This window comes from Stegodyphus dumicola, chromosome 7 (assembly GCF_044657685.1).
Source record: "Stegodyphus dumicola isolate Sdum_Otavi_A_Nest chromosome 7, ASM4465768v1".
NCBI classification, from domain to species: domain Eukaryota; kingdom Metazoa; phylum Arthropoda; class Arachnida; order Araneae; family Eresidae; genus Stegodyphus; species Stegodyphus dumicola.
The window spans coordinates 124,895,494-124,909,190 of NC_140774.1; the positions used below are offsets into that span (position 1 = coordinate 124,895,494).

The 13,697-nt window shown below is 32.9% G+C and overlaps 1 protein-coding gene across 4 annotated transcripts in view; it reads right to left on the reverse strand.

Moving 5' to 3' along the window:
* Nucleotides 1–2,434: 2,434 nt before the first annotated feature.
* Nucleotides 2,435–13,697, reverse strand: part of LOC118196772 (tyrosine-protein kinase transmembrane receptor Ror2-like) — a 452,306-nt gene continuing 441,043 nt past the window's right edge. For all 4 annotated transcript variants that reach the window (XM_085820794.1, XM_085820796.1, XM_085820795.1 and 1 more), the window contains one exon: nucleotides 2,435–7,500. In XM_085820794.1, the coding sequence (XP_085676920.1) occupies nucleotides 6,263–7,500 (1,238 nt within the window). In that variant the 3' untranslated portion in view covers nucleotides 2,435–6,262. The remainder of the gene's footprint in view (nucleotides 7,501–13,697) is intronic.

The following is a 13,697-nucleotide window of genomic DNA, read 5'->3' on the forward strand; positions in this document are numbered from 1 at the left end:
ATGGAACCAAAAATCGCCAAGGGGGGCATTGAAATATATTTCCCCCCAATGTCTGAAATATTTGTAAAAGTAAAAGTGTGTATGTCTTGAAGTTTACATAGCTACGTAACAAATGCTTCCTTTTGTAACATGACAGATAGATATCAATGCGATAGTCAAATTCTTCCCAAACAGCATACCCAATGTCAGAAGTCATAGCAATTTTCTAACTACAACTTCCTCTGCTCGTTGCGAATAACGTGTGATTTGCATGTTGTTTTCCGGCTGTCGTCAATTAAGTGCCACTAAAATGGCATCAAGTCGTTGACATACCAAACGCTGAGTCCAGCGGAAAGAATAGAAGTGTGGATATATGTAGCAGTTGCTGCGTTGTTTAGACAGTCCAAACTTGCAGGAAGGGGAGGAACGAAAAAACTTGGTCCTTGATGTGTCCTTAGAAGTAGTAAGTTAAATCCGAACTTCTTAATGACCAATATGCCAGAGCCATGATCTAGACTACAGAATGCACGATATTTCATTCAGTCTTTTGTAGAATTTCAAGTCCCTTACTTGAAAATAGTGTAGTCGAAGTTTCCGGGCTGAATGAGTAAGTCTTATAAACACGATTCATTTCCCTCGATACATATAGTCATCCAGGACGTCTGGCATAGATAATCAGTTTCATCAAATTTCTTCCTCACGAATCATAGACTGCCTTTCAGATGATTGTACACCATACCTTCTTCCGAAACGAAGGTGTACAAGAAATTTGGTTCGGATTATACACTATATTGCTTGACTGAATGCCAATAACAGTTATCTCCTATCGAGAAGGTACGGGGAGCTGAGAAAACGAAAAAGGGATCAAGTCTGCATGTTCTTAAAAGTTTTCGAAGTGGTAATCTTTTACAACAACTGGGTATTTCATCATGGTTTTTATTTCTGCAACATTTGTGCATTTCTCCGTCGTAAGTGAGGCATGTGACGCTCATTTTGTGAAAGGTGTGAAGTAGATGAAAAAAGGCCTAATGTTCGAGTTTAAAAAATGAAGTGAATTTCATTCCACAAATCTCTTTTGTGGAAAGTAAGTGATTCATCACAGCTTGACTGCACCAGCGCAAGAGAGAAAGGCAAAGACCGATAGCCTGCGATGTGGACAGATTATATCCAAAAGTAAATGGAGGCGTGTATAGACGTAATATTCTTCTATAGTATAATTAATCTAGATCAAGATTTTATTCATTATGAATGATTAATAAAATTAAATGATATCATTACGAGTGTATTTATTGAACAGCTCTTCACCAAAGTAGAGGGTAAGATGTGTTATGTATTTCTCTCTCTAGGGTTATTAACGCAATATACTGTAGTTCAGTGTAGGCCAGCAATTATTAGGCACATGTGACTCTCTTTTTGACGCTCAGATCGTGTTTCATTTGGTATTAATTACACATCACCACTTAAGGGTGCCACACCATCACACTGACGGCCCGAAATTAAATAAAAGGAGGATGTCGTAAACTTGAATCTACTTGAATCTATCTTGATGTCGTAAACTTGAATAAAAAGGATTCTATATCAACTGTCATATAATCTATGCTAAAATACTGATAGGATAATACTTATGCGAGATTACCCTAAAAGAAATCGACACTTCCACAGTTTTACAGAAACAAGATTTTTAATAGCATGACTAAAATACTCATAGCGTTCGAAAAATATGTCCTGAAGTTTACATGGATAAGTTACAAATGCTATATGTGTGAGCCTTTTGTTGCAAGACAGATACCAATACGAAAGTGAAGTTCTTCCTAATTAAGTTTCAGAATGTCCAAGTTAACAGTCACAGCAGCTGTTGTGCCGTATTAAGATAGCCCGAAATTCTAAAAGAGAATTAAAACTCAATTATTGATGTAGGCCCCCAAAAAGTAAATACATGGCGCTGAGAATCTGATTTCTTGGTGGCGAACATGGCAAAACTATGTTCTGGGCTATCAGGATATTTCACACCGACTTTTGTGGAACTTCAAGTTCTTTACTTGCACGTGTTGTCGACTTCTTCAAGCAACGTGTGCAAGTTTCACGAATGTGTTTCAGTTCACTCTGATACAGGTGATCTCCCACGATTTTCTCTTTGCATTAACAAACTGTTTCTTAAAATTTCTTGCAATAAGCTTTTTCACCTGAAGCGCTAATAATGCACGACCGACGACAAGAATGCTCGATCGATACTGACCTTTGGAAAACAAAGCAAACAAAGAAGTCGTAAATTCGAAGATTTCCTTCATAAAATTGAACTAAATTCTTCTATACACACACATACTTTTCGATTAATAAATATTTGATTTGTCTGTTTTCTTTTAGGCTAAACATAACATGAACTGCAAAAAGGCATACTAATGTAACAACGTAAACGAACACACATAAATACATGAAAAGAAATGAGGCCTACAAATTTCCAAATAAATATTTATTGAGCCATTTGTATAAAAAAAGGCCTCTTCCATTGCCGATAAGGATAAAATAAAGATTTTGAAGGATCGGCAGGAAAGGCCCGTGCGTATTCGGAAGAACAATAATGAAAGATGTGCGCATGTTCAAAAAAGTCAAGGGAGAAAAACAGAAAAGGAGCACGAGAAGGTCTCTATAATCGGCCATGATATGTCGTCACAATATAAAGAATATGGCACTTTGGACACAAATGGCTTTTACAGGTGGAAGTTACAGATGTAAAAAAAGTGGTAATATTTACTACGTCCTAAAAATTAAACAATGATAATTCAGTATTCCTTAGGCAAATGCACAATTTTAATTTTTAAGTAGATACCGGAAACAAACGTTTATTTATAAAATATGTAATATTTGATGAATGATTATTTAAATTAGTTAGCAATGAAAACTCGACATTTCGACACTTAAATTCCCAAGTCAAAATTTACTCGGTAACCAATTTTTCATTTGTGTACGGAAATTTAGCATTTCCAGAATATTTTATGCTCTTGTTCCAAAGAAAATAATTTAAGTTATTTTTTTTTAAAAGTGTGAATGTTTGATCAGATTGCTGGCTAATACAATAATACTCCCTCTGGTATTTTATCTCCGTATATAATACAAGAGATTTCGCCATACATGGCAAAAATACAAAGTCGATGAAAGATTTCTTTTAACATTAAAATAATAATAAATAAAATAGTAATTTTAAACAAAATGACGACAAAAAAAAAAAAAAAAAAAAACTTCGATAACAAGCATGGTTGGCTGATAACTTTTATGTTGGACTGTGATTTATATATATATATTGTATAATCATCATGTACAAGAAATATCACGTCAGAACCCTCATAATCTGTGTCTTTTACCGTCATTTTTACTGGTAATAACAGAAGAATGAAACTGGAATAGCATCGCGTTTTGTGTATTTTACTCTACACATAATTAAAAAAGTGCGTGGGAGTGCTTTAAAATTCTATGCAACATTGTTGATTACAAATAATTAACTCTAAAGGAATTAAATTAATTTATTAAACGGTTCACTATCTTGCTGTGTCTATTTCCCATAAGTTTCATCAAATGCTTTTGTACTAAACGGGATATTTGTATAATTAATTTATTTCACTATCTGTCAGCATCATATGTACACTTCTTTCTACTAAATACTATACTGAAGATTTCGTAGCTGAAACGTTTTGCCTACCTTGTTTCATTTTCAACATTGGTACTCTGACCTACAATTCGGCACAACAGGCCCTGGAAGCAATTTCAATGTATTACTGAATAAGTGCTTCCCTATACATAAACTTTGCATTTGCCGCTTTATATTTAGTTGAAAGCTAAAAGGGAGCAAGGGGACTTAAGAAGAAATCCTGTAGTATATATATGATTTTCTTTTAATTTGTAATACAAAGCTAGCACACATCGACAGAATTACCAAGTACGTAAAAAATTTAATCTCAGGTTTCTGCAATGCCTAGCAGTATAATCTGCTTTACTAAAGGATGGCTTTTAACTATTTCTAAAATATTTAGTATTCCGGTGCCTAAGTCTCATGTTTCAAAACGTACAACGATTGATACCCAACTGGATAAATTCGTCTTATAAATTTTAGATTTTACAGAACGAAATTTATGTGCATTTAAAAGTAATGGACTAGGCTCTAAATTACAAAACATTGTAACCAGACAATCTGACTTCCAGAAGTAGCGACCAGGATGTTCACCTCAGCCTCTAATAAGCCTAACCTGTAATATTTTAAAATAATGACTTATATTTGGAACAACAACAATTATAACCTCATTTGAAATTACGCGAGGTAATCTATATGGCTTGTCTCACTATTTCTACGAAGCGAAAAAATTCCTAATCGTTTATATTCACAAAATTTTTAAACGATTATGGTTATAAAATTAATTTATTATGTTAAAACAGTGCATAAAGAAGAAGTTTAACATATCCATAAATATTGCATGTTAATTAAATTTCATGGAATTTCAAGCATAAAAAATTTGGTAAATTATTTTATTGAAAAATTTGATGCGTTTTTCCGATAATTTTATTCAGTACGTATTTTTAAATTAAAGTTTAAAATACCGTTACTACTAAATGACATTTTTTAATACCGATATCGAGATTTCATTGCATACACATATTTAAATAAGATGTTTCCTCCTTTATGTACAATTTACCAATACGAAAATTACATTTACGTACAATACATTAAGCTCATCAGAATAAAAAATAATAAAAACGTGAAATACACAAGCAATTTAGAATTTTACATTAATATTACATTATTCAAATCTTCATGATTTAAAATGTACGATATTTTTTTATTTAATGTATTAATTAAATGTAGGCAAGAAATATTTCAGGCTAAATGAAGGTTGAGTAAATGGCTATTTCTATTTTTTTCTACTGCAACACCTTTAACTGCTATTTGCAAACGAACAGGTCATATTATGCTAATGTTTGAAGAAATTTAAGGAACAAAAATAAAACATGAAAATGGTACATTTTGTATTTCTTGCTAAGTTACGTTTTTTAGAACTTCATGAACAACTTATTTTTTATACAGTATTCGTAAGTACAATGAACTTCATCAAACATAATTTTGCCGAGACTTGGAATGTCAATATTATTTCAAATCCATCAAATCTTTATTTCTTCAGTCATGAGATGAAAATACAAATGAACATTCAATGTCCTTCATGAAATAAAAATTTACATAAAACACATTACATTAAAATATAAACTCTTAAAACATATTTACTATCAATTATATGTACAAATCCATACATGAAGTGTCTTCAGGCTGCCAATGCAAAATTCGGTCAAACTATGGCTGATAATGACAGTAAATTAATAACGCAAATGAAAATTTTAAAAATATGCAAAATAATTAATAATTTAAGTGAAAATTAAAAACAAAGAAATTGGCATATATTACTTCCATTTGACTTCTCGAGTATACATTATTAATGGTTTATATGACTATTAAATTTTTTAGAATACTTACATTTCATACGAAATATGTACAGCTAAACACATTTAAAAATCAATCCTGCTTTTTCCGAAACAGATGTAATTAACAAATGGGAATTACTAAATGCAGTTAATCCTGAAAAATCATTAATCTGAGTTCAATGAATTGAGATGGAGTTCAATGAACTGAGAAGGATGAAATTACTGCAGAAAAACTGAATGATATTTTTAAAATTTTCATTTGAAAATAATTCCTCTTCAAATTTTTTTTTAACAAAATACATATATAGGTTACAGGAAACTAAATTATAAAATGATTGTCAAAGCGTAAATTACAAATTTAACCATAGTAAACATTTAATTTAATGCCCAGTATACTTACATTTAATTAGCAGCCTGAAAAGCAGAATATAATTATTTACATACTCAGTGACTTTAAACTGATTTTGAGAAAGAACGGCACTTTGAAGCTGAGCGGGTGTAACAAAGTTAAACTTTTAAGAAACACAGAAAAAAAGAAACAGCATTTACATAAGTCGGCATACATCAGCAAAGGTAAGTAAATACATTAACTTGACATCATTTAGACTAGGATTTAAGAAAAACATTATATCACCATTTTTAAGCCATCGCTCAGAATAAATTTCGACAAACAGAATATAATTTAAAACAAATAATAAAGCATTCTACTAAAAACATCTTAAAAACTCATAAAGCAATTGAGTTAGAAATTAAAATTCTCTCGCAATAAACTATATTCCTCTGCAGTCTCTTTGGTCCGAACGGTATAGCCGCATTTGGTAGGTCAGACGTGAGTTCTTTGGTCTTTGGACTGCTTTTTCAAGAGATTATTGTAAATTTGGCCTAAAGTTTTGTAGATAGTCTTAAAAGAAGGCCTGGACGTAGGCTTCCTGTTCCAGCAGTCCTCCATAAGCTTGTACACTTCAACTGGACAGTCGTCCGGGCGTTTTAAGATATTACCCTCTTGGACATATTTAACAACTTCTTCATGAGTCATCCCATAGTAAGGCTGAAGGGCGAAACTGAAGATCTCCCAAAGTACAACGCCAAATGCCCAAACGTCTGACTCTACCGTAAATTTATTATAGCAAATTGACTCTAGTGGCATCCATCGGATAGGAATGGCGTCATGTTCATTGCCTTTGTAGTAGTTGGCTGCATATATCTTCTGTGAGAGACCGAAATCTGATATTTTAACCACCATGTCATCAGCGACTAGGCAGTTCCGAGTAGCGAGATCACGATGCACGAATTTCCGCTCGGATAAATAGACCATGCCGGCTGCTACCTGCTTGGCGATGGCCGTCAAGTCGACATGAGTCAGACGTACATCACTAAACAGGTTGCCATTGCCGGTCGTCACAATGTAATTAGTAGGCGAACAAGACCTCAGAAACTCGTTGAGATCGCCTTTTCCCATGAACTCGAAAAGGAGACACATGGGTTTTCCAATGGCGCATACACCAAGTAGTTTGACGATATTGGGATGGTCGAACTCGGCCATGAGACATGCCTCACGCTCAAAGTCACTTTGAAGATCATCCGATGCTTCATCTTTCAGCATTTTTACAGCAATCATTGTAAAATCCTCTCCTTTTACCAGTCCAGGAGCTTTAGCCTGAAAAACTCTGCCAAAAGCACCTTGGCCGATATCTCTAATATAAATGATATCATTACGAGGATACTCTAAACTTTCTAACTTCGGATGAAGCTTAGCTTGAGTGCGGTGATAGGAGACATTTGACGGCAGTTTATCGAGATCTATCTCGACATCAGGATCTTCCCCACTGCCCAAATGTGGGGGTCGATCATTAGGAGAAATATATCCTGGAGTAGGCGACTGTATCCCGGACTTCTGTCGGATTCGCCTCAGTCCAAGGACAATGGCCAAGAGTATGACAACAGCGGCCAGGCTCAAGGAACACGTCATCAGAATAAATGTTGGTGTGAAGAGAGGCTCTGAGGGTGGTTCAAATATGTCAATGAGTTCCGTATCCGGTTGAGACAACTGGCTGCTGTTATCTATGAAAAGAAAATAATGTATGAATACACAACATTAACTTAATAAATACACAACATTAACTTAAAATAAATTTCAATGTATGTCATAAAGTTACAATATAAACAGCGACAGCTGTGTTCAGTTTCTAGAAAATGGAAATAAAACATTGATAAAACAATGGAATTAAATGAACTGTCGTTTCATACTACTCACTTCGATACAAATTCAGTAATGATATTATATTACATTTAGATGTAACTGCATTCTGGAGACCTCATAATAAACACCGTGCCCAAATAAGTAATATAACTTCTACAATTTGCTTTTCTTTGTTTGTTCCCCTATAGTCAATTTAGTAAACATTGATCAATATGACATCCAGTTACGAAACTTCTGATAGGTGTATACTTCATATAAAGTGAATGTTTCACAAAAAAAAAAAAAAAAAAAAAAAAAAAAAACCCTCCTTCGACAAGATTGGTTAATTGATAAGGCAAAGCACGCGAGTGCAATCTGCCTCGAGGAGGGGTGACTTCCTAAATGACCTTCGAAGATTAATGGTTCGTATTCACTTTCTCAAGGGGAAATGCAAGAAAATGTCCATGTAACCAACTCATTCCCCGAAGATTTGAACAATGCTGAACACCAGTGTTGATCTAATCCGCTCGGCCACCAATAGGCGAAACCTTTGAGAAGAAAATGCTCGTAATTGAGGTTTGTCAGGATTTTATCTACATTAGTTCTGAGTTTATAGCACGAGAAATGAGCTGCCTCTGGGCAGACCATACAGCATTTTTTTTTTCTGTTAGATCGAAGCGCTGGTCCATCCTCCTGCAATTCAATATGTGAGTCTTTCTATGATTACATTTCGAGACACATTAAATTACACATGCTCCCAATTTTGCAAGTATAGATTTCATCCTAATTCATTTCAGTTACACCCAGAGGCATAATGATTTAAAACTTAATTTCTTCTTTTGATCAATTTCGTCATATACATGAATTTAAAGGTAAGCTGTGCATTTACTATGCTTTAACATATGCACAGTTTATTATTCAATTTTTTTTTCAGCATTCGTAAGTGAAACGACGTGTGTTATGCTTTTCGAAAGTCAAAATGCATTTGCAAGGTAAAATATGGTTGAGTCCGTATTTCAAAGATTTGCTAAATCTATAAACTATCTAATAAACAAACAAATGCAGGAAACCTGTAGCTGCATATTTTGATGCCTACTTTATCAATAAAAGTATAGAATTTATATCTTCAGATTCCTAAGATTTCAACCAATAAAATTTTAACTCTGCATGCCAATCTCAGACTAAATAAATACATTAAAGGAATAAAATCCATGAATTCATTTAATAAATGCTTATGTTAAGTGAATGCAAAGCAGTTTGGTTCAATAAAATAAAATAAAAACTGAAACTTGTCATGTTATTAAAAGATGCAGCATTAAATTTTATTCCATCCATTCGGAAATCATGTAAAATAAAAATAAAACTTTAAATTTTACTCTTTTAAATAATGCAAAGTAATATCACACAATGAACGCTAAAAGCATCATTTTTCACTCTTAAATAAATGCAGAAAAAGGCAACTTTTTGTTTTGTTTACCAAGTGACTTCAACAAAACGCTATAACATATTAGGTAAAAAAGATATTTAGCTCATTGCATATTATAAATGCTCTTTGCGATGCATTCAAGCATTTTTCGAAACAGGAGGAACAATGGTAACTTGCATGAAACGAAATGTTTGCTACTGTATTCATATTATTCATTTTTGCATCGATGACAAAGAATTATAAAAAAATTTTCATTATTCTATTCAATGATTGGAGACCAAAGTGCTTTTTTTACATCATTTTCGCTATCTATATCCTCTAAAACGATCGTTCTCGTTTACTGATAAACAATAGCTTCTACTATTTGCTTTTACCACATCAAACTTAAATAGTACATCAGTACATTTTTCTTTTTTTCTTCATTTCGTATTTTTGTAGTTGAATGGCTTCTTCGCATCTCTTAGTACATCAAACAATTCAAAATGGTTAATTATCGTAAACAATGCATTGATATGATAAAGGCAAAAGCTCAGAAATTAATTAAATTGATCCTTTTCTTTAATACGCATCGAAGAAAAGAGATATTTTGAAAGCATAAGGGGAAATTTTTATCTTTTGTTTATTAGTTCATTACAGATGAAAATACCGAAACCAAAATTTATTATTTACCAAAAACAAATTTTATAGGCATCCTCTCAAGAAATAAAGGACCGCATTTATATTTCACATCAAGAAAAAACGCTAGATGTTTCAGGAAGAAACGAATCCAAAATGAAACTACCAGTATTACACGGTTTTCACAATAGTCGCTACAATATCTTCAAAAAATTTAATACGATTTTTATGAAATAGTTCTTGAGTAAAACAAAGTATGCACGACATTCAACTATAGAATAAATTATGAAAAGAGGTATTTTAGCTAACACCCTATTTTCACGTTATTTCTAATTCTTCACTCAACCTTCAATGCAATGTAAATTAGGTTGAGCTTAAATAGCGAACGATTATTTAATTTAGGAAGAGAGCTTTCGCATACAATGGCCAGCAGTTTATTTCCACTAACTAGCCACCTGTTCATCGGTCTAGTTTTGGTAAATGATTTGTGTCTTTACCACCGTTAAAACCTAGAAATCATGACTGTTTTTTAAGGTTAATTAAGCCATAGGTACCTATTTGTTGTGTTGCACATATTTGAACACTTTTTCTAAGACCCAGCAAGCAGCAGTGGTTACGTTTTGATAAATTTTAATTGCATCTAGAAATGTATGTTGATAAACTTTTAGTTAAGATTTATATCCTGTGTGTATTCTTGGAATTTATAATGCAAGGGCGAGAATTCGTCCGTAGCACAGGAAACTTAAAGATATTATAGTTAACAGTTAATTAGGTTTAACCTTGCAAACAGCTCAAGAGAATATTAAAAAAATTGTAGATTTAATGTACCTAAACACTTTTAAAATGTGCACCCATTAAGCAAAAGAAGCACAGGAAAGTTCAACATGCTACAGTTAATAATGAATTAGATTTCACCTTAGAAATAATACACGAAAAATAGAAAACTCGCGAACTTACTGATACGTTAAAGACCTTTAAAATGCATATTTATTAAACAAAAAGGTCTTTATTTATAAGATTTTGTACAGAATCTGCAAGAAACATGGCATTTTGTAAACAGTAAATATGATTCAGTTAAGAAGTAAACGGTTATAATTCGTTTTGAAGAAAAAGAAATGTTAAAGCTTTCAGCACAGCAAATAATTTAGATTATAATTCATTCGCAGCGAAAACGTTTAACACCTAATCATTAAACTACTAAATTAAATTCTATTATAAAGCTCAATTATAAATTTTCGATGAAAGGCTACCTAATTGGCCGGTACATAAAACTGTAGTTCTAAGATAAATCTATTCACTGAGATCTGGCTTCGAATCTCACTGAGCAGTATTTCTGATATGGGTATTTCCGAAGTATTTTCCATGTAATGTTAATAAAGGGTGGGAAGCTATCTTCCCTTAGACCTACGGCGGTTGCGAGATTAATCAATTCTTTCTTCTCCAATTGGCGCGATATCCGTCAGTCATAAATTTATAATTAGAGTTAAGCTCGTTAATTACCACTCAAAAGATTAAAAACGGTCTTCCATGAAGACAACCTTTACCCTAGACAATTGGACCTCATGTGCTTTGCCTTAAACAAGGTAGCATCTACGCCTCCTTTGCCCTAAATCAGGCGTAGATGCTACCGACTACTGGTAGGCATTGGGGAGATCTACGGTTATGTTGTAGTCCACGGAGGTAAGAAGTAACTGGTTATGTTGTAGTCCACGGAGGTAAAAAGTAACTTTCCTACCTCCATGTTGTAGTCCAAGGGATAGCAGGGGGTCTTTGGGAAGAAATAACATGCTTTGGAAAATTTGATAGCCTAAATATTTTTCAGCGCAGTCAACGATTCGCTTGAATATACAAACTTAACAATCATACATAACATTCATATCACTTGCTCTTTCACATACGTTGCCGTACGTTGGTAACATTCCGTTTATTCAATGAGGACATACAAAATGAAAGTTAATGAAAACTATCAGTTTAAATTTCTGAAAACAGAACCACAGGGTGATATCTAGAAAGCACGAATTGGATGGTATTTTAATGCACGTCACTTTGCTTGCCGCGGCAGGTATGTGTGCACATTTTATCAGATTCCACACTGTAATTTCTCTGGGAAATATTTATTTATTACCAGTCACAAACTGAGTGACGAGTTTTAATTGACAATTAGATGTAATGCATGCATTATAAATACCTAAACGTTTCAATATGTATTCAGTCACTAACTATAGAACGAATGCAGATTACGTCTAATATATCATTACAGCAAAAGAGGGTGTGCTAAGCAAAAAGGACTGTAAAAATGAAGCCATGAGGACTGACAAATTAAAAAATTATGCCTTAAATAAAGAAATAAATCAACAAAATCAGTATGACTGATTTCTAAGATAGGATACTCCTTTATTAGGTCTTTGAATTAGACACTTAATTGACAGTAGAAATAACTAATGTGATACAATGGCATTTTAATTCAAAACTTATAACGTTATAAAACAAACGAATAACGACAAATAACGAATCTATATTGCTTACATTATTGCATAAGTAAATTTTTATAAACGACAAAATAACAAATGTATTGCTTACGTTATTGCATAAGAAAATTTTTCTTTAGCACTGGAATAAAAAAAGCCTACTACCAAACACGATTATGGGAATCCAAGAAAATCTTACAAAATGAAAACTAAACAATGAATCAAAATAACATTCATGTGCCACACGGGAATTACCACACAGAAAAATATTCATATCAAAATTTTTAGCTAGCAAAGAACGAGTGGTTCGCGGTGATGGAAGAGGAAAACCGAATGAAAAAATATCTTAGAAAATCACAGAAAATATAAAGAAAGAAAACGAGTAGAAGAGTTAGGAGAGAAAGAAAAATTCGGTCCTTAAATCACGTGGAGAAAGGAGCACGAAACAGTCCTTAAATTATGTGAGAAACTTTAAGTTATCGGATCAGGTGCAAGCAGTAATAAAAAAAAAACTGTAATCACATTAGCTAAAGATTATTTTTTGGTTGGCAAGCCTGCTAATTCCTAAATAAGCACGGCTTTTTCTGTTAACCACACTGGGAACGAAGGTGTATGGAGGAATTGCAATAAATAAGTAAACTAAGGAAACTAACTCGCCAGAGGCCACCACATTTTTTTTTTTTTTTTTTTTTTTTTTGTTCTTCATTTTTCTCGTATTTTCCAAAGTTTTAAAATATTGGAATTTCATTTCGTTTTGTGGAGAAACAAGAAACAAAATACAAAAATATCTTACACCGATATTTGGTTTCTCTAAAAATAAAGGAAAGAAAATCTGGTATGTTTAGACCACACGAAAAGGGAAGGAAAAAGAAACGCATAATAAACAGATAAAAACAAATACGTATCTAAGCAGAAAATAGCACAGCATTACAGTTACGACTATCGATTCAAGCTAAATTTTCGTAAGATAAGCGATGCTGAATTTTAGGAAACTCTTCTGAAAGGAGAATTTTTCAATTGCAGTATTTTTTTAAAAGTAAGAAGGGTTGCACATTCTATGAATGTATTCACGCGTGACGCAGATGTAGTTGAACGCAAGGGAATAAAAAAACAGTTTGTTCGCATTCGAATAGCTAAAGCAGTGTCTAATTTTAGCTTTTGGATAGGGTCCATTCACAGTCGAAAGTATACAGCCATTGAATCACTAAATTTAATGGAGTCTTCCATGCTTCCACTTGCATATAAATAGAATATCTAATTCAGAGAAGAAGAATTTATGGAAATTGAAGCTGTACTGAAAAATGAACTAATTAACACGATGTTGCCAACTGTGAATTTATAGTTCTTTCGACAATTTTATATGAAGGAATGCCAAATTATACTACTCTCCACAGTTTTATATAAAAGAATACAGAATTAAGTTTGCTTAACAAAACTTAGTGTACTGCCAATTAACATTTTATTTCAGGAATGTCATATGAGGTAATTTTGTGTAAAGGCACTTCTCAGAACGAAAGTAAATATGATATCTAAGTTTTATTCAGTAAGGAGGCTTAGAAGAATACATGTA